This window comes from Pseudophryne corroboree, chromosome 6, assembly GCF_028390025.1.
Source record: "Pseudophryne corroboree isolate aPseCor3 chromosome 6, aPseCor3.hap2, whole genome shotgun sequence".
In the NCBI taxonomy this organism is placed as follows: Eukaryota; Metazoa; Chordata; class Amphibia; order Anura; family Myobatrachidae; genus Pseudophryne; species Pseudophryne corroboree.
The window spans coordinates 106,237,960-106,258,000 of record NC_086449.1 but is presented as its reverse complement, the minus strand read 5'-3'; the positions used below and the strand labels follow the sequence as shown (position 1 = coordinate 106,258,000).

At 44.3% G+C, this 20,041-nt stretch overlaps 1 protein-coding gene across 4 annotated transcripts in view; it reads left to right on the top strand.

Annotated features, from left to right (window-relative positions):
* Positions 1-16,746, top strand: part of TACC1 (transforming acidic coiled-coil containing protein 1) — a 270,095-nt gene extending 253,349 nt beyond the window's left edge. For all 4 annotated transcript variants that reach the window (XM_063931611.1, XM_063931610.1, XM_063931613.1 and 1 more), the window contains 6 exons: positions 4,311-4,387; positions 4,865-4,908; positions 5,992-6,152; positions 6,254-6,360; positions 12,007-12,127; positions 14,736-16,746. In XM_063931611.1, coding sequence (XP_063787681.1) covers positions 4,311-4,387; positions 4,865-4,908; positions 5,992-6,152; positions 6,254-6,360; positions 12,007-12,127; positions 14,736-14,804 — 579 coding nt within the window. In that variant the 3' untranslated portion in view covers positions 14,805-16,746. The remainder of the gene's footprint in view (positions 1-4,310; positions 4,388-4,864; positions 4,909-5,991; positions 6,153-6,253; positions 6,361-12,006; positions 12,128-14,735) is intronic.
* The last annotated feature ends 3,295 nt before the right edge of the window (positions 16,747-20,041 follow it).

Sequence of the window (20,041 nt, the reverse complement as noted above, 5' to 3'; positions counted from 1 at the left end):
TATAACAGCCCGCCATACATGACAGTTTTGATCACGCAGTATATTACAAATTCACACTTAGGGGGTTATTCAGAGTTGTTAGCAAACAAAAAAAGTTAGCAATTGGGCAAAACCACGTACACTGCAGGTGGGGCAGATATAACATGTGCAGAGAGCGATAGATTTGGGTGGGTTGTATTGTTTCTGTGCAGGGTAAATACTGGCTGCTTTATTTTTACACTGCAATTTAGATTTCAGTTTGAACTCACCACACCCAAATCTAATGTAGCCCGTACACTTGCGAGATATGGCATAAAATCCTTCGATTTCGACCGCATCTGTGAGAGTAATCGAAGGATTGTATGCACATTTAAGGTACCATGCGGCGCGATGCGCGGGCACGCCGCTCGATTATCGCATCTCATGATAGTATGTGCTGCACTTAATATTTATTGCATCGCACTGCGATGCGCTATAGGCACCTGCTGGGAGCGGCCTCGATCTATCGCATGATCGCATGGTAATTACTTTGGCAGTTCAGGCGCGATTTCATCGCACAAGTGTATGGGCACCATAACGCTCTCTGCACATGTTATATCTGCTCCACTTGCAGTACACATGGTTTTGCCCAATTGCTAACTTTTTTGGTCTGCTAACAACCCCCTTAATCCTGCATCTAGTTACACCTTTTCCAGATAACAAATTCTGCTCCATCTGTTTCCTGGCATAATATAAATGAAAGTGCAGACTGTATTATTGCTATACATTTTCTCATATTACTGTCTTTGTAACAATGTAACCAGTATTATACATAGTAAAATTACTAATGTTCCTTTCCTGCTGGAATTAGTAATTATTACTTTCTCCTAAACCAGTGGTTCCCAAACTTTCTTGAATCACAGCACCTTAGAGTACAAAAACATTTTTCCCCTGCGACAAAAGTTTCTTTTTGAGACATTTAGCAAAGACTATTAAATTAGGGATATTGTGCTCACCAGTCACCCTTAGGGTCCGTTATGTGGGGGTGACAGGGTTGTGCTTCGGTTTCCCACATGTATATGGTTAGCAGCCACTAGCATTGGCTTTGCCTATGACCTTAACCAGAAATAATTTGGGTTGGTCCTGGCCCACCAGCCTGTGGCATCCCTGCAAGTGCCCACGGCACCCATTTTGGAAACTACTGTCCGAAGGTGTAGATGACAAGCGGGAGCATAACTAGCGACTACAAGGCCCTGTAGCAAAATTATGAAGAGCCTTTATTTCACCAACCATTGACACCAGAAAACAAAGGCCCAGTCAGGCAGTCCAGAAACCCCAGAGAATGATGGGAGTTTACTCCGTGCAGCGCACCCAGCGGGTGAGCTGTAAGCAGACATGCACCCTAGTGATGTGCACCTATGTGTTATTAGCCTAGACGACACTTGTACTGTATGCTGTTTTCCCTCAGGTAGCTCCAAGTTCCTGGTAGATGAACATTGGTTAGGGTCAGCATCATCAGGGAGCAACCCTCAGCAGTTTAGCCCTTATGTTGGAAAGGGTCATATTAGCTCTTCTCACAAACAATTCGCCCTGTGACCCCTTGTGCCCCTGGGCCTGGTAGCAGCCGCATGAGCTGCCAGCGCTAATGTTACACCCCTGATCGCAAACAGAAACTATTACTACATATGTAAGCGCCATACTTTCATTAGAATTTCTATTCATTTATTTAAAAATGAAATCTGACCTTTGAAAAGGGAGCTTTTCCCATTTTCCTGAGACAATAGTTTTTCATGATCTTTAACACACTTGTTTTCCATAGTCAGACTTCTGATACTGGATAAGTGGAAACATGTCTGGTTACCTGCTATTCTCCTTTGTAAACTAAAAGGAAGTAAGGGGGCGGATGTATGACCTGAGCAATCTTCACGTCATATGTCTCTTTCCATTTTCATTTACAAATGGCTGGAGCCTTCCTCTCCAAAGTAAAATGATTCAGTTCTCCTAGATCTTTATTTTATCTAAAAAGGTTTCAGTTTCGTGTTAAAGATGCCAATTCTAAAAGCCATAGTTATTCCACCATAATAAGGAAAGACTATTTCAAGCCGCATTATTTGCAATGAAAGATCTTTCCAACGCACTTCATCAGAGAGAGATGAGAGTCCTCACAAAGTTCAAGGTGTCCCCTGGAATATTCTTCTCCTTCTGGGGCTGGTGCACAGTGTGAGGCAATATGAGTTTACATTACTCCCCCAAAAAATTCTGCCCAAACTCTGTATTTACGGCCTGATTAATATTTTTACACAAACCTGATGGCTTGAGTACAAATACGATGTGTGGGGGGTCTGCGCGTAAGCAGAACGGGTCTTGCGATATCGCTCGCAGCCCCCCATGAGTTTCAACATGAATGACATGCTGCGGTGTTTGGTGGGCGTCGTCTGGCACCATTCTTCAAAACACTTCCTGGACCCGGGAGTCCGGATCCGATCTCAGCCTGAGAGAGCTTCAGCCTCTGCAGGCTGGGCGGTGCATGAGACCACCTGGAATCGCGATCGATAGTGATCTGAGGCTGCATCCTCAGACGCAGCACTCTGATCTCACAAATACATGCAGGAGACATCCATCTGCTACAGACGCCTCCTGCGGCATTTGAATTTTTTAATGACCGCGGAATTGCACAGCTGCTTTCTTACAGGGGTGCAACTCCATCCAGACATGAATCAGGACCTTAGTGCCATGCACATTTTGAGATGCAGCTGCAACTTGTGCATTTGCACCTATCCTGTAGCTGGTTTAAAAGATACACCTGCTAATAGGCTTGTATGCACATAACTGAATTGCTGCTCTGTACGAACACACTATAAACTGTACAGGGCCATGGAAACATCAGACGGTCCCCAGTGCCCGAGTGGGGGAGCAGCCAATTGTGGGGGCCTGGCCACATACTGCACAGCAGTATGATAATGTTGCTGCACCTCTCCCAGAAAGGCCTGAGTAATCTGTCCCCGCCCCACTCCTCCTTCCCTCACCTGTTCTTCCTCCCCAGTAGGAGGGTATGATATGTGATCAGGGATTGTAGGTTTGCAGCAGCACACCTTTTCTTTCTGAGCATGTGCAGTGTAAGTATCACGCAGCATACATTACACAAGCTAGCATAGGGATGGCCATCGGTGGGTTATCCATCGATGGTACCATTGATGGATAACCTCGATGGTGTAAAACCATCTGGAAGCGATCCATCGATGGTTTTACCCATCGATGGCAACCCCTATATTACGCTATAATGAAATGTGGGCCATTCAGAGCCTGGGGGTGTGGCTTTGCGGGTATCAGGGGGCGGGTGTAAGCTCTGTGCCCTGACACTAAGATAAAAAAAATGTAAAAAAATTCGGTAGCAGTAAACCATAGATGGTGGGAAACCATCTGGGTCTCCCCCATCGATGGTAAAAGTATTCACCATCGATTATTCCAAATCATCGATGGTCGATGGCCATCCCTAAGCTAGCGTAGTACTCACTGTGCATCAGCCCCTCAGTTTTGGCTGTGAAATTTCATGCGTTTCTGTGGCAGAAATTGGGCTGACGTGCTCCGCTGTTATCCCGCCTATCATCCAATCATTGTTCCTCCGCAGAGCGGAACGACTGACTGTCCTTTCCCCTGCTCTGTTATGGAGTATATATTCAGCAAACTTAGTCATAGTGGGGAACAGCGAAGCAGCAGCAGAAGGCAAAGCTTGTATTGCCGCAACATTGCACCTGCCCCACTGCAAGGGGTGGTCTTCAGTATGCTGGCGGTCGGGCTCCCGGCGACCAGCATACCGGCGCCGGGAGCCCGACAGCCGGCATACCGACACTTATTCTCCCTCGTGGGGGTCCACGACCCCCCTGGAGGGAGAATAAAATAGTGTGGCGCGCCACCGTGCCCGTAGCGTGGCGAGCGCAGCGAGCCCGCAAGGGGCTCATTTGCACTCGCCACACTGTCGGTAAGCTGGCCGCCGGCCTCCCGGCGCCGGTATGCTGGTCGCCGGGAGGCCGGCCGCCGGCAGATCGTAGTGAACCCCACTGCAAGCTATCACTGCAACTTCATTCATGTCTTCTTGATGCATATATGTTGTCACTGAACACACAGTATTATGCCATACTGTTGTTTCTTTAGTTAGTGGCATGAATTATTCCATTTATCTTTGTTGCTTAATGTCACTGTTCTAGTTTTGTGTCCTTCTGATTAAGTTCATACTTTAATCACTTGCTGATTCTCATTAATTGTACATCTGCTCATGGTGAACCATATCCCAGAATGTTTCCGCTTATTTGTAGTACTATGGTTGCTGTAATACTCTGTATTTGTGCCAATAGATCATTATGAAGGAGATTGAAGCAAAGGACTGGCAGACTAAGTATGAGAAAAGTCACACAGAAGTGTTAGAGATGAGGTAACGAACATAATATATATTATTTTATAATTGCTTAGTATATAGTTCAAGGCAATATATGTATACATTCCAGTAGATCAGGGGCTCTCAGCTACAGTGCTTAAGTACCAACGTCGTGTTTTGTGGATTTCTTTCTCATGTACTGGGGGGGGTTCTACTTTGTTGAGGCTGAGAACCAATACAGTAAATGTTCTGTATAAACAGGTAGTTCTGATGTCATTGCTCATTCGGAAAACAATATTCTAATTCATATCTCTGCCAGCAGCTTTGTGCCTTTATATGGTCACAGCACCTAATAATAACCCCTTTACGGTCTTGGTGACTTACAATTTATATTGGGGAATATGTTATCCCACATAACTTTACAGGCCAGTAGACACAGTGTTCATTTCTGCATAATAGAAATTGGAATATATTATATAATATGTTCTATATAGGGGATGGCTTATATTGTGCATTAATATCCATGTCTTTTAGGAAAATTGTTGCTGAATATGAGAAGACGATTGCACAGATGATAGGTGAGATATTGCATGTTACACAGTCTGTCCAAGTTCCTCCCTTCTTCTCTGAGTGTTAAGCCGGTTACACACTGGGCGACCTCCGCTAGTTAGCAATCAGCACTATATTGCTGACTGCTAATTAGGGGAGATCGCCAGTGCATACACACTGAACGATATCGTTCAGTGACCTCATCCCCCGCACTCCCCGAACATGCAGCTCAAAGATATTGTTAACATTAAGCTGCATGTTCGGTAGCTGATGGATGAACGAGAAAGACCCGCAGGTGTGCGCATCGTGCATCCATACACACTGGACGATATGAACAATATATCGATAACATTGTATATTTATCGTTCATATTGTGATTTTATATCTGCCAGTGGGAATGCGGCTTAAGAGCCCTAGAATGACCGATCACAGACCCTCCAATGTCTACAGTGTCTATGGTCACCTGCCTTAAGCCACCCACACACCACCACAGACCAATCCTGTAGATGATCTCTGTTGTCCTGTAATATCCCCACACTGAGTATATTGAATGTTGTATGGTGTCCAAACAGGATATAATTGCACTTAAAAAAAACAAACACACATGTAACAATATTGTTGTTAGTTTTCACAGAACTGGACACAGCAATGAAAATTTGTACAATTCCATCACCTACAACAATTTAATTGCCGAAAGATAAATATTTCCCCAACTCATCTAATCAACAGTCTGGACAATGTGGTTGTATTACTTCTGGGGTGAATTTGTTTATAAATCTTACAAAGATCTCTGAACAGTTTGATCCAAAACAAATTGTATGTCTATATTAAGTGCTGACAGTACCTTTTAAACAAGAAGAGGTGTTAAAACGTAACAAGACTGTAGTTTAACTACCAGAAAATTACCCGATCGTTAAACATTACTTAAAGATCAATCTTCTCATTAACTGATGTTTAGATAGTATCTGGATTGGGGTTTGACTTACGTTTTGTGTATAGAACTATCAGTAGATGGCATTCTGCAGTCCTGAATGTGGAGAGCCATAATTTGTCCTGCATTGCTGGCTTGCTATAATGTCCGTAATCTCCTGTTATTCATATGTTTTGTGTAGAGGATGAGCAGAGGAGTAAGATGACTTCTCAGAAGGGTCTACAGCAGGTCACCATGGAGAAGGAACAAGCCATTGCTGACCTGAATTCGGTGGAAAGGTCCCTGTCTGACCTCTTTAGAAGATATGAGAACCTCAAAGGTGTCCTAGAGGGCTTTAAGAAGGTACGGCTTACCTTTTTTTTTTTATAGGTGTATGTTTAATTATTGTGTATTGGGACAACATGACCTATAACAATACTGGTCTCTTCTCTTTATCTCTAAAGAATGAAGAGGCTTTAAAGAAATGTGCACAAGATTACTTGGCTCGAGTGAAACAAGAGGAGCAGAGGTACCAGGCCTTGAAAATCCACGCAGAGGAAAAGCTAAACAAGTGAGTAGAATAATCAGCTCCGCCCTCTCTTCATATAGACACTAGTCCTGTTGTTGTTATAGTAAAGGTCTGTGTATCCCCACTCCCAATGCATCACCTAACCTTTTCCCTCCCATAATGTTGATGCTTGTCCCACACTAACCACCACCAACATAAATCCTATTGCCAGGCATACACTTCATCCAAGTTTTCTGCAGCTTAAAACCTCAGTGAGCCAGGAGGTATACTGGTCACATGTAAATAGCGATCAGGTGTCCTACGAGTGCAATTTTGCAGTGGTGGCCCAAGGAAGTAGAGAGCCCAAATGCCGAAATAATGGGACGCATTTCCCATGAAAGAAACAGAATGCTGGGGATGAAAGGAGAACTAGTTTTGTGACCGTACTAGTGTGGCAGAGGTGAACAGGTGGCCATAGCCTATAGTTGTTGGCAGAGTGTTCTGGGCTATTTGGTGCTGTGACATCAGTCCACACTTAGTGACTTAAACAGTAACACAGGTTTATTTAGTGTGCACAGATGACTCAGATGTAACACTGATAGCGGTAATCAGGAGCCCATATATCACACAAGGTAACTGCATTAGGTAGTGATACTTATCAGGCGATGTCTGTGGTGGTGAAGCATGGAGGACTGCCCAGCCGTGCAGTCTGACTCCCACTGTAGAGAAGATGATGCATGCACTAGAAACACTGTGAACCTCTGTAGCTGAGATCTGCTCCCAGTATCGGCTCTGCACTCTGTACATCAAGACTTTGTCTCTGTCACATTCTCCTCACTCTCTCCGAGATGGAGGAACAGCAACTTACATCATATGACTCTGCCTCCAAGAAACTCCTGGCACTAGAGGTCTGACACTAAGGGATGCACCCATAGACTGGTACACAGAAGGAGACAGGTACAGAGCGCACCATATCCTAACACTCACCCTTGCTCAAGACTGTCTTTGGTCACAAGTTTAAAGAACATGACATTTTATCAAACAAATCAATAGTCATTCTTGTAACCGAAAACATAACGTGAAGCAAAAACAGTAAGAATAAATCAACATTAACCATATTCTAGTCCACATTCCATCAGGAATGCAAGTAGTGATGACAGTCCTCTTGTCAACATGTCTGCAATATTTTCTTCACTTGCAACATATTCCACATTGACGGACTTGTTTTCCACCAACTCACAAATGAAATGTCTTATAGCAATGTGCTTAGTCCGTTCATGATGCTTTGTGCTACAAGAAAGATCAATTGCTCCCTTGTTATCACACTTTATGTTGATGATCTCACTGTGGTAACGAAGACCTAATTCACATAAAGTCTCTTATCCAAAGCTTTTCTATTGACGTTTCTATGAGCTCCATGTACTCCGCCTCTGTTGTAGAAAGAGCAACTGTGGGTTGTTTCCTACTTGCCCAGCTTACGGCAGCGCCTGCTAGTGCAAGAAATCCCTTATCTCCCTTTTGCTGCTTGGTGACATGGCCTTGACCATCTTTGTACTTTTATCAATGGGAGTACTTACTGGTTTTGCATCTGTCATTCCGTACTTGGAAATTATTGCCTCAGTGTATGTTTGTTGGTCAATTGTGACAGTTCTTCTTGCAGGTTTTGTACAATTTTCCTACCTAATAGATGATTTGCAGGGCCTAGATCTTTCAACTTGAGTCTTTGTTTAAGCTGGTGCTTGACATCAGTGATGTGATCTTCTTGACCTGCCAAAAGTAAATCATCCACATAGACAGCTATGATGAACAACTTTTCTTTGGTGGTTTTGTGGTATAGGCAGTGATCAGTCTCTGACCTACAAAGTTAATTTCTAGTAACGCTGCATCCAACTTTACATACCAGCAATGACCACTTTGCTTGAGGCCGTGTAGCGACTTCTTTAAAATACAAACTTTCCTAGTTTGGAATATGTCCATATTATAATGTTCAGGTGGTTCAATATAAAGTTCCTCAATCAATTCTCCATTTAGGAATGCGGAATCAAAGTCTAGTTGATATAACAGTAAATCATGTAGTGTAGCAACAGCAACCACTAACCTTAAGGTGCTATACCTTGCGACTGGTGAGTAGATCCCTCCATAATCGATTCCATACTTCTGGATATATCCCTTGACAACAAAGCGGGCGTTGTAACGAGCTACTGTCCCGTCTGCGTTCAACTTCTTGCAGAAAACCCACTTGTTCTTAATCATTTTACGGTCACTTGGTCTATCAACCATTGTCCATGTACTGTTATCATGTAGTGCTGACCGTTCTTTATCAATTGCTGACTTTCACTCTGTCCAATCACTGCTTGACTTTGCTTCCTGTATGTTTTGAGGTTCAAAGCAAGCTATGTTTGCATATGCCACACTGTATTTCTTGGCTAGAATCCCTTTGTTGCTCCTCGTGGAACTTCTGTTCTCTAACTTGTTGTCTGCTTTGACACTCAGATTCAGACACGCTTTATGCTGCCTGTACATCCAGTAATTAATTTTGTTGTTGCTCCACTGCTCCAGTTAGTGGTGCTGTCTCGTAGAATACCACATCTCTGGATTTAAGAAGACGTTTACTTGTAACATCCCAAAGTCTGTATCCTTTGCTTTCGGCGTAGTATCCAAGCATTATAAATTCTATGGACTTTGGATCTAGCTTTCTCCTTTTCTCCTTTGGTATATGTGCAAAAGCTTTGCTTCCGAAGACACGAAGAGGACTGACGCTTGGCTTTTTCCTGGACCACGTCTCCAGTGGCGTTTTTCCTTTGACGGCCACTGTAGGTGCAAGATTCTTTAGGTATGCTGCAGTAGATACTGCTTTTGGCCAAAACTTATTTTCCAGGCCAGCATCACTTAACATAGTTTCTGCTCTTAAACATACTGTGATTTGCTCAGCTTGTAATGCAGTAAGGGCCTTATTTCCAATCCCTGTAACTGTAGTGGGAACACACGGTGTTAAAAAATTGAACCAATGCTTATTGCAACTGAAATGTCTAGTGGCCCCCGAGTCCATGTACCAGCAGTCCTTCCTGTGACTGTCTGCTACATTCAATGCTGACTTGTTTGGCTTGTCACGCTGCTTCTGCGCACCACTGGAATTTCTCATTCTGCAATCTGAAGCTTTATGTCCTATATTGTGACATACAAAACACTTGAATTTGTGCTTTCTGGACTTTGTGCCTTTTGTGATCAAGGCAGAACCCTCAGCTATGGTCTCAACAGGAATATGTTCTTGGAACTGCAGCAACTTGGCTCTTACAATCTCTGTTGTCAGTTTAGTGTCGTTTGACTCCAACACAACCCCCCAAAAAAATCTATTTCTGGCGTCAGATTCTGTAACATAGCCATTGCGACTTCTTCCTCGCCCACCTGTGCCCCAGAGATGCCAACTGCTGACCTATCGACAATAACTTATCAATGTAATCATTCATGTCCTTGCAGACACTCTGTTTCGTTCCATATAGCATGCGTCTTAAACTTATCCTTCTCATTTGACCTTTATCTTCATATGCATTTTGCAGGGCTGTCCACATGTCCTTAGAGGACACTTTCCCACTGACTATTGAATAGACGTGCTGCTCCACAGCTAAACCTGTCGTCCCAATGGCTCTGTCTACGTCATCTGGGTTTGGACCTGCTCCCGGGTCTATAGTAACCTTCCACAACTTTTCCCGCTTAAGCTGCATCTCCATGGCAAACTTCCTTGTCGCTTCGTTCTCTGAACCTTTCAGCTTCGCAAAGTTCATGATGTGTCCTATATTATACATCCTTTCTGTACTTGTATAAAATGTCACTTTAAACTGTGTCACTGTGACTATTCAACAGTACTCAGGGGGTTAATCTTCAAGTACATGCGGGTCTAGGCGTGGGACTGGGCCCATAACCTGTTGGCAGAATGTTCTGGGCTATCTGGTGCTGTGACATCAGTCCACACACTTGGTGACTTAAACAGTAACGCAGGTTTATTTAGTGTACACAGGTGACTCAGATGTAACACTGATAGCTGTAGTCAGGAGCCCATATATCATACAAGGTTTTGCATTAGGTAGTGGTACTTATCAGGAGATGTCTGTGGTGGTGAAGCATGGAGGACTGCACAGCAGTGCAGTCTGACTCCCACTGTAGAGAAGTTGATGCATGCACTGGAAACACTGTGAGTCTCCGTAGCTGAGATCTGCTCCCAGTCTCGGCTCTGCACTCTGTACACCAAGACTCTGTCTCTGTCACATTCTCCTCACTCTCTCTGAGATGGAGGAACAGGAACTTACATCATATGACTCTTGGCACTAGAGGTCTGACACTAGGGGATGCACCCATAGTACACAGAAGGAGACAGGTACAGAGCGCACCATATCCTAACAATATTCATGTATACAAGTAAGGTGATTTGTCAGCTGTATGCTGAAAGACTAGTACTAGAGCTCTAGTTACCACTATCTAATACAAGAACTTTAGTGACCTTTTTACAATACACTGAGCACTTCAATGTCCTCTATACAATATACTAGGCACTCCAGTGACCTCTATACAATACACTGAGCATTTCAGTGACTTCTATACAATACACTGAGCACTTTAGTGACCTCTGTACAATACTGTACACTGAGAATCATGTTTAAAGTTCTAACGCTGGCATGGTTAGAACGTTTTAAATCACATTACTGTGTCGGCATGCCATAGTCAACATTCTTATGTTCACATTGCTAGTGTCAACATTGTGAACATCAAAATGCTAACTACATTCAGTGTGTGTGTATTTATGTGTGTGTGTATGTGTGTATATATATATATATATATATGTATACATACATACATACATACATACATACATACATACATACATACATACGTACAAGGCAGGGCACTCACCAATCTTTTGATATTAGGGCTCGATTCAGAACTGAGCGCTGCAGTGCATTTTCGCACAGCTGGCGTTTATCGATAGACTGAGCATATGCATGCACATCACCAGACAACAGGCATCGCTGAACAGTAACAAGCTGGTGCGAAAATTTCAGTCGCTCAGCCATTCGCATGCTGATTGGCAGGGGGAAGGCCATTTGTGGGTGGCAACTGACCATTTTCTGGTAGTGTCAGGGAAAACTCACGCCTTCTCAAGCGTTTTCAGGGAGGGTGTGTGACGTCAGCTCCGGACCCGATCAGCCTGTTCTCATTCCACAGTAGGAGTAAGTCCTGGGCTGTGCACTGCACACAGTGGTAAAAACAGATGGTGCGTGAGGTGCGAACGGATTTGCAGCTATCTGCTGACTGAGGGATATTTGTAGCACGGCGTACACATGCGATCACACACTTGCACGAATATACACTCCCCTTGGACAGCAAAATTAGCAGCCCAGCGATCAGGTCTGAATTAGGCCCTTAATCCAGAATTATAATGTTAATATGATCAGATAACTTGTGGTGGGGGAAGGCGGGGTTGTATGTATATGTACCTTTTATATAAAACTCTCTGCATTTTGAAGACTGCTTTCTTGTGTACATTAGACTTCCTGATAGTAACCAAGGGAGTCCCCTCAACCTCTGATAACGGAGAGCAGTAGCTTGTACTAGGCCGCTGTATTTGCTTGTGTGATTCAGCTAATACATAGTGTGATGGTTTAGAGACTTTTTAACATTTCTGACCTCCTCTAATTTACATATTTATTCTTCTAGAGCTAATGAAGAAATTGCGCAGGTGCGCACCAAGGCCATGGCCGAGAGTGCGGCTCTCACTGCAGGACTGCGGAAGGAGCAGATGAAAGTGGAGTCACTGGAGAGAGCACTGCAGCAGAAGGTAAGTCTGGAGAACTGTAGCGCTCTCACTAGCTTGTCTTTGTCTTTTAGCGCATCATGGGACTAATAGTTAACTACCGCAGAGACTAGATTGCCTACACATAGTCTAACATATCATTCCTTATGTAATCATTAGGGTTACAGTCATCATTTCTTCCATGATCAGATGCACTGAGATCTCCTTTTACTCTGAAGAGTCAGCGCACAGAGTCCCAGTCACAGCTATTGACTAGAGTAGAATAAGTGCTGTACATCACTGCAGAAACTTTTTTTTTTTTTTAAATTGCGTTTTATTTATATTTTCAACATTTACACCTGAAATGCCAATATAAAAATGAGATACAGGGTCGGCCACACAGTATTATAAGAAAAAGACATAGCAAACCAGTATAGCAGAATGGGTTCTGACATCACTTTTTTTCTGATAGTTATGATGTTAACTCAAAGGTGCCATTCGGGCCCCAACACCACCAAATCAAAAATACAATAGGTAGCATTGTGACACACAAACATAAAATATACCCAAATCTCAACACCAGACCTAAGCATTTCAATGTCGTCAGGATTAGTTTAAGAAAAAGGGGTGCCAACCCAACACCTCCAATATATGGACCAGACAAACACCACACCCCAAATCTCCCCACCCTGTAGAACCTACCCCCCAACTTATGGCTTACCTGGATCCCAAAATACCCCACCCAACTACTCTACTAAAACTTGGGGGCAGTTAACCCCATGAACCCCTCGGGCATGGTGTATAGAGCCAGGATAGATAGATAGATAGATAGATAGATAGAAACAACTAACAAATGCTCAAAGCACACAATATACAGTTGTATGTACGGTTAATCAAGATATCTGAACAGATGAAAAAAAAAAAAATTTCCTGTATTTAAGGAGGGTCATCCCACCCAAAAGCCCATAAAGCAACCAGATAAACCATAATTCCCCCAGTCCCGGCAGGGTGTACAGAAATAAAATCCATAGCTTTGAGAAGCTGTATAGTAGAAGATCCCAAATAACCGCCCAGCGGAGGAGAGTATGGAGACACGCAGCTGGTTCGGTCACTGGCAAACTGAAGACGTAGTGAACAGGAAACAAATCTGCAAAGAAGAATGGCTAAGTTATCCGGAAAAGTCACCCAGCAGAACTCCCGAGGGAAGCAGCTGGTCCACAGTAGAAATATTACAATCCTCAAAGGTAGAAGAAAGTATACATAAGGCACTTTCGCCAGCGGAGAAAGGAGGAAAGATGGTATCAAGGCCTCCAGCAATAATAGCAAATGGACTTGAATATAGCTTCTTCCAGGACTGAAAAGAAGCCGACTGTCCCACATCTCGATCATCAGTGCCTTGCAAAGTATTTCCAGGAGATTCAGCCTGCAACAAAGGCAAGTCACTGCAGGAAGGAGACATTTCAGCATACAGGTGTACCAGTTGAGCCACAAGCCTCTCACCGGATACAGCAATAGCTTGAAGAATTTGCTCCATAGTATATACAAACTGGAAGGTTAAATAATGCCGGATATCACAGGATAAAGTCAGCAGGCACAATGTATAGCGGCAGCGAAATATACTGTTGGAAGACAGAGCCCCCACTCCACAACACAGTCTCTCTGAAATATCAGCTATTAAGCAGAAGGAAGTGAAGGGAGAGAGACGCAGGAGCCTACAGAAGGAGATTACCAACACGCCAGCACAGGTTGGACTGCAAAACAGACTTCCTCCACTCTGGTTATCCCTCAGGTGAAAACGGCAGCCGGAGTCAACGATCACGGAAAGCCTGCCGCTCAGGGAGCCAGCGGGAGCCAGCAACAACCTCCACTGCTGCACCAGACAGAGACTGCAACAAGGAGCACAACGCTGGAGCAAGGAGCCGTCACAGTCAATATCCAAGATGGCGCCCGCGGTCTGGAGACTCCTCAGAGGAGAACAAACAACGTCACCCAAACCAGCAGCCAAAAGTCACAGGCAGGCTGCGGGGCTTCCGGAGCGTGGAGAGGTAAGTGTGCAAACCACCACTGCAGCTAGGGACCCGGCAGGAGAAACAGGATAATAAAAACGGAGTTATGTGCCTGGGAGCTGAGAAGTCAGGCTCCTACACCATGCCCCCTGGAAAAACTATTTAATGCTTTAAAAAATAAATGATTATAATACTAAAACCACGATGCACTGCTGGGGGCAAATGTAAAATGTGGGGACAGATTTAGAGTTTGAAGGGGCACCTGCTAGCTGAACTCTAAATTGCGGTGGTAAAGCTGCCCAGTATTTGTGTGCCGCATGCAGAAGCAGCCAGTGCTTTCCCTGTATGCAAAACAAAATAAATTTTGGCTTGCCCAGGTGCAGATTTGCGTCCTTTAAGTGAACTGCTCTTAACGCTCCTAACACTAAATAAGGCCTATTGTGCACAAGGCTAAAGAAGCATTTTATACTCCTTTTTTTATTGAGTCATTTTAATCAGGTTTACAGAGCAAACATATAAATAAAACAATAACACAAGTAATGACGATCCATACATAGAGGAAAATGCTTCATACATCTACGTACAGCAGTAATAATAGGTCTGTATTCATCTCACTATTACTCACAACTTTTTCTATTTACTCCCAGAACCAGGAGATAGAAGAACTGACCAAGATTTGTGATGAGCTGATTGCCAAAATGGGAAGGAGTGACTGAGCGGTGATCCTCCCACCACCCCGGAATGACCTTCCCTGTGCCCACGCTCTTTTATTCGGTGCCAATCCGCATGAGCCCTGTGACTTTAAGAGGCTAAGAAAACGTTGCCCTCCGAGTGGTGTACCCGATACATGTCTGTTTCCATTTCTGGAGCGCACTGTGCATATGGTTTCTTAGTCATGTGCTAACATGAGTGGGCCCTTCCTATTTTAGATTTGTGTCTCCTAAGTGGCGATTACTATGGGCAGTAGAGTACAGGAAAGTGATCCTTTTCCACCCTCCAGCATGGTCATGTGACGTCTCTACATACCTGTAAATGCATACTGTACATACTCCAGAAATATAATAGCTCATGTTGGTATTGTGATTTCTGTATAACATGTATAGCAACACTGCCCCTCTATAGCACTGAGCCATTGAGACGCCTGTTCTCAGCAGTCACTCTGATGAAAGGCTAATTGAAGAACAGGATTTTCTAAGCCTCTTAAATAATAGAACTGCAGTAAAATGTGTTACTGATAAACGGCTTTTTACTGTGCAGCAAATCCTATTTACATTGCCAGCTGGAAGCAGGGAGGATAGATTTATTAGGTGGAAGTTTTCAATGATATTTATACAACAGCTAGCAGCCCCACAGGTACACTTGCAGTGGCCAGGTGTCTTCGCTAGTGTTGGACTATCTATATTTCAGTAACCAAGGGACACATCACTGTACACTTTCCATCCTACCTGATGGAAACCTGCATCATCCTGGGATCTCAGAAGAGGATTGGTCAGGATTTAACTGTGCCTATAATGATGATGATACAATATTGGCTGGTCCAATAGATGGTTCAAATAGTTGTCTGAGAGTGCTGCTGACCGGCTATTTTTCAAAGACATAAACACATTGCATTGTTAAATGTAATTGTAATTGCCCATAATATTTTATAAAGGGATGGTGCAAATTCAGACAGCCCTCCCATACTACTTAGCCATCTGGCTACCCCCACCGTTGCCAGCCATCAGCTGCCATCTTGCCATATCGGACAGCAGGGAGAGGAGAACGAAGTTAGGCAATTAAAATGAACGGGGCTGCACATGGTATGCAGCAGCTGATCGGGTTGGCTGTTGCTTCTGTCCAATCGGCTTCCGCATACAGGATATACCCATGCAGAAGTGAGGTTGAATTTCCCAGATGTGTGCGGACAGTGCTCTCATCTGCAGTCCGCCAGCACAGCCAAGTGCAGGCGATTATGGGGTTCCTTGTGAGCTAGGTCAGAGGTCATGAGCTTGACCAAAAGCGGACAACCCATTTAAGAAGCCAAATAAGTAGAATACAGCAACTTTACCCAGTCTTTATAGGATCACTGGGTTTCTTTGAAATTTGTTACATATTTGTAGCCTTAAAAGTGCTCATATATTTATATATGATGCTTCACACCTGAGAAAATATTGATGTGAAAATGGCAGCCAAGGCTTAATAGCGTAGACAATACCGTGTAGTCATACACATTTTTTATTTAGCATTTCCTTATAGTATGTTAGAGACACCCCCAAAAACATACCAACAAATAAATAGATTTGTAATAACCTGACATAAAGAGTGACGGAGACCTTCTAGGGTTATACATATTCTGCTGCTATCCTTGATTGCAAAAATAAATATATATAGATATATATTAAAGGATATATTTTTCCATATATACGTGGAAGCCAAATAGCCTTTGCCTTTTGCGAATCCCAGTCATAGCTTGTTATGATATAATAAAATCTGGCTTTGTAAAGCTATATATTTAACAGCAGTATATTTTATATACATCAAATCTTTTTTTATATATATGTCCAGGTAAATATTTGATTATTCTCACACAGACAAGATGAAATGTTAACTAATATATGAAGACATATATATATATTTTTCCTTGTTTGATGTGTATGTATAAATGGTGTTTCAAACTTGTCTGGGCTGTCTTTTATTTTTTAATGTGGTTTTGAGATTTAAAAATGTATATACTTATGAAAACATTTCTGTTTAATTACACATAAAAATGTTTTTAGATTAACCACGGTACATTAATTTTAATTGATTATATTAGCGAAAGGCCACTATTGGTCAGGGGTGATGCAGTCACCATGACGACATTCATAAAAACACTGCAGAAGGCCAACGTCAGGCTGCGGGAGGGGAGGGTAGGAGTTGGGCACTAGGGACATGGGCCCTCATTCCGAGTTGTTCGCTCGCTAGCTGCTTTTAGCAGCATTGCACACGCTAAGCCGCCGCCTACTGGGAGTGAATCTTAGATTTGCAGAATTGCGAACGAAAGATTCGCATAATTGCGAATAGAAATTTCTTTGCAGTTTCTGAGTAGCTCGGGACTTACTCTGCCACTGCGATCAGTTCAGTCAGTTTCGTTCCTGGTTTGACGTCACAAACACACCCAGCGTTCGCCCAGACACTCCCCCGTTTTTCCCAGAAACTGCAGCGTTTTTCCGCACACACCCATAAAACGGCCAGTTTCCGCCCAGAAACACCCACTTCCTGTCAATCACACTCCAAACACCAGAACGATGAAAAATCCTCGTTATGCCGTGAGTAAAATACCTAACTTTTGTGTAAAATAACTAAGCGCATGCGCTCTGCGAACCTTGCGCATGCGCTGTAAGCAACTAATCGGCAACGAGCGAACAACTCGGAATGAGGGCCATGGTTAGGAGAGGAATAACCATACTCCCTGCTGCTAGATCAGCTGACCCGCCAGTCTCATAAGACACCGCTGCATTGCTGGAGCTGCTACAAGGTAAGTAATCACTGCACCAACGGGGCAGTTTTGTCAACATTATATAGCTGGCATTGAGGAATGTTGACATAGTCAGTAATAATATACTAAGCATGTTGGCATTAGAGCCATATCAACATTCTCATGCCGACAAAACTAGTCTAACCCATTCAGGATTGCCCATTGTGGGACCCAGGGGAGGTTTGTGAGTTCGGATAAGTAGCTTTTTACTTCATTTCCGCCAGTGTAGCGCTGTACTATGTGGTACTGATCAATGCGGCTGTGGGCTAACGTGTGTAGCACTGAACTGTGCGGTACTGATCACTGCGGCTGTAGCCTAGCGTGTGTAGCACTGTACTGTGCGGTACTGATCACTGCGGCTGTAGCCTAGCGTGTGTAGCACTGTCCTGTGCGGTACTGATCACTGCGGCTGTAGCCTAGCGTGTGTAGCACTGTACTGTGCAGTACTGATCACTGCTGCTGTGGGCTAGCTTGTGTAGTAATTATACTGTGCGGTACTGATCACTGCGGCTATGGCCTAGCGTGTGTAGCACTGTACTGTGCGGTACTGATCACTGCGGCTGTGGGCTAACGTGTAGCACTGTACTGTGCGGTACTGATCACTGCGGCTGTGGCCTAGCGTGTGTAGCACTGTACTGTGCGGTACTGATCACTGCTGCTGTGGTCTAGCGTGTGTAGCACTGTACTGTGCGGTACTGATCGCTGTGGGCTAGCGTGTGTAGCACTGTACTGTGCGGTACTGATCACTGCGGCTGTGGGCTAGCTTGTGTAGTAATTATACTGTGCGGTACTGATCACTGCTGCTGTGGGCTAGCTTGTGTAGTAATTATTCTGTGCAGTACTGATCACTGCGGCTATGGGCTAGCGTGTGTAGCACTGTACTGTGCGGTACTGATCACTGTGGCTGTGGGCTAACGTGTAGCACTACTGTGCGGTACTGATCACTGTGGCTGTGGGCTAACGTGTAGCACTGTACTTGTGCGGTACTGATCACTGTGGCTGTGGGCTAACGTGTAGCACTGTACTTGTGCGGTACTGATCACTGTGGCTGTGGGCTAACGTGTAGCACTGTACTGTGCGGTACTGATCACTGCTGCTGTGGCCTAGCGTCTGTAGCACTGTACTGTGTGGTACTGTGACTTTTACTGGACTTCTACTGGATGGAAACTGAAAGGAAGCACCATCAATTGCACACAAAAAAACCAACACAAACCACCAATACTTGGACTGCAGCTACAAATGTTTGTTTACTCCTAATATTCTCCAAACCTCACTTATTCGGAAAACTATACATTCACTTTCTGCACAAACACCTGCAATGCAACTTCTACTCTGACCCTGCAAATACCTGGAAAACAAATGTGTCACTGAGGAGCATATTTACTGAAGTAACACTGACTTGGTTTGCCAACACTGTGTAATTTTCCAACTAACATCAGCAAATATTTGAGCTACTGTCAACCTGTAGATACTAACGACAGTTTAAAATTGATTTTTATTTCTACAAACTTCACTGCTCTCTTATTCAGCCACCACTCCTCCTCCTCCTACTCTCATTTTGCTACCACTATTTACCCCAGCCACACTATGGCCATGCTGGCAACATCCCCCATTAATCCTTGTCTTCCTATTCCTTTTTTCTCTAACGTCCTAAGTGGATGCTGGGGACTCCGTCAGGACCATGGGGTTTAGCGGCTCCGCAGGAGACAGGGCACAATAATAAAAGCTTTAGGATCAGGTGGTGTGCACTGGCTCCTCCCCCTATGACCCTCCTCCAAGCCTCAGTTAGATCTTTGTGCCCGGCCGAGAAGGGTGCAATCTAGGTGGCTCTCCTGAGCTGCTTAGAATAAAAGTTTAAGTTAGGTTTTTTATTTTCAGTGAGTCCTGCTGGCAACAGGCTCACTGCTACGAGGGACTTAGGGGAGAGAAGTAAACTCACCTGCGTGCAGGATGGATTTGCTTCTTAGGCTACTGGACACCATTAGCTCCAGAGGGAGTCGGAACACAGGTCTCACCCTGGGGTTCGTCCCGGAGCCGTGCCGCCGACCCCCCTTGCAGATGCCGAAGTTGAAGAGGTCCAGAAACAGGCGGCAGAAGACTTTCAGTCTTCATAAGGTAGCGCACAGCACTGCAGCTGTGCGCCATTGTTGTCAGCACACTTCATACCAGCGGTCACTGAGGGTGCAGGGCGCTGGGGGGGGCGCCCTGGGCAGCAATGTATTATACCTTTTTTATGGCTAAAATACATCACATATAGCCCTTGAGGCTATATGGATGTATTTAACCCCTGCCAGATCTCACAAACTCCGGGAGAAGAGCCCGCCGTTTTAGGGGGCGGGGCCTATTCTCCTCAGCACACGGCGCCATTTTCCTGCTCTGCTCAGCTCTGCTGTGAGGAAGGCTCCCAGGCTCTCCCCTGCACTGCACTACAGAAACAGGGTTAAAACAGAGAGGGGG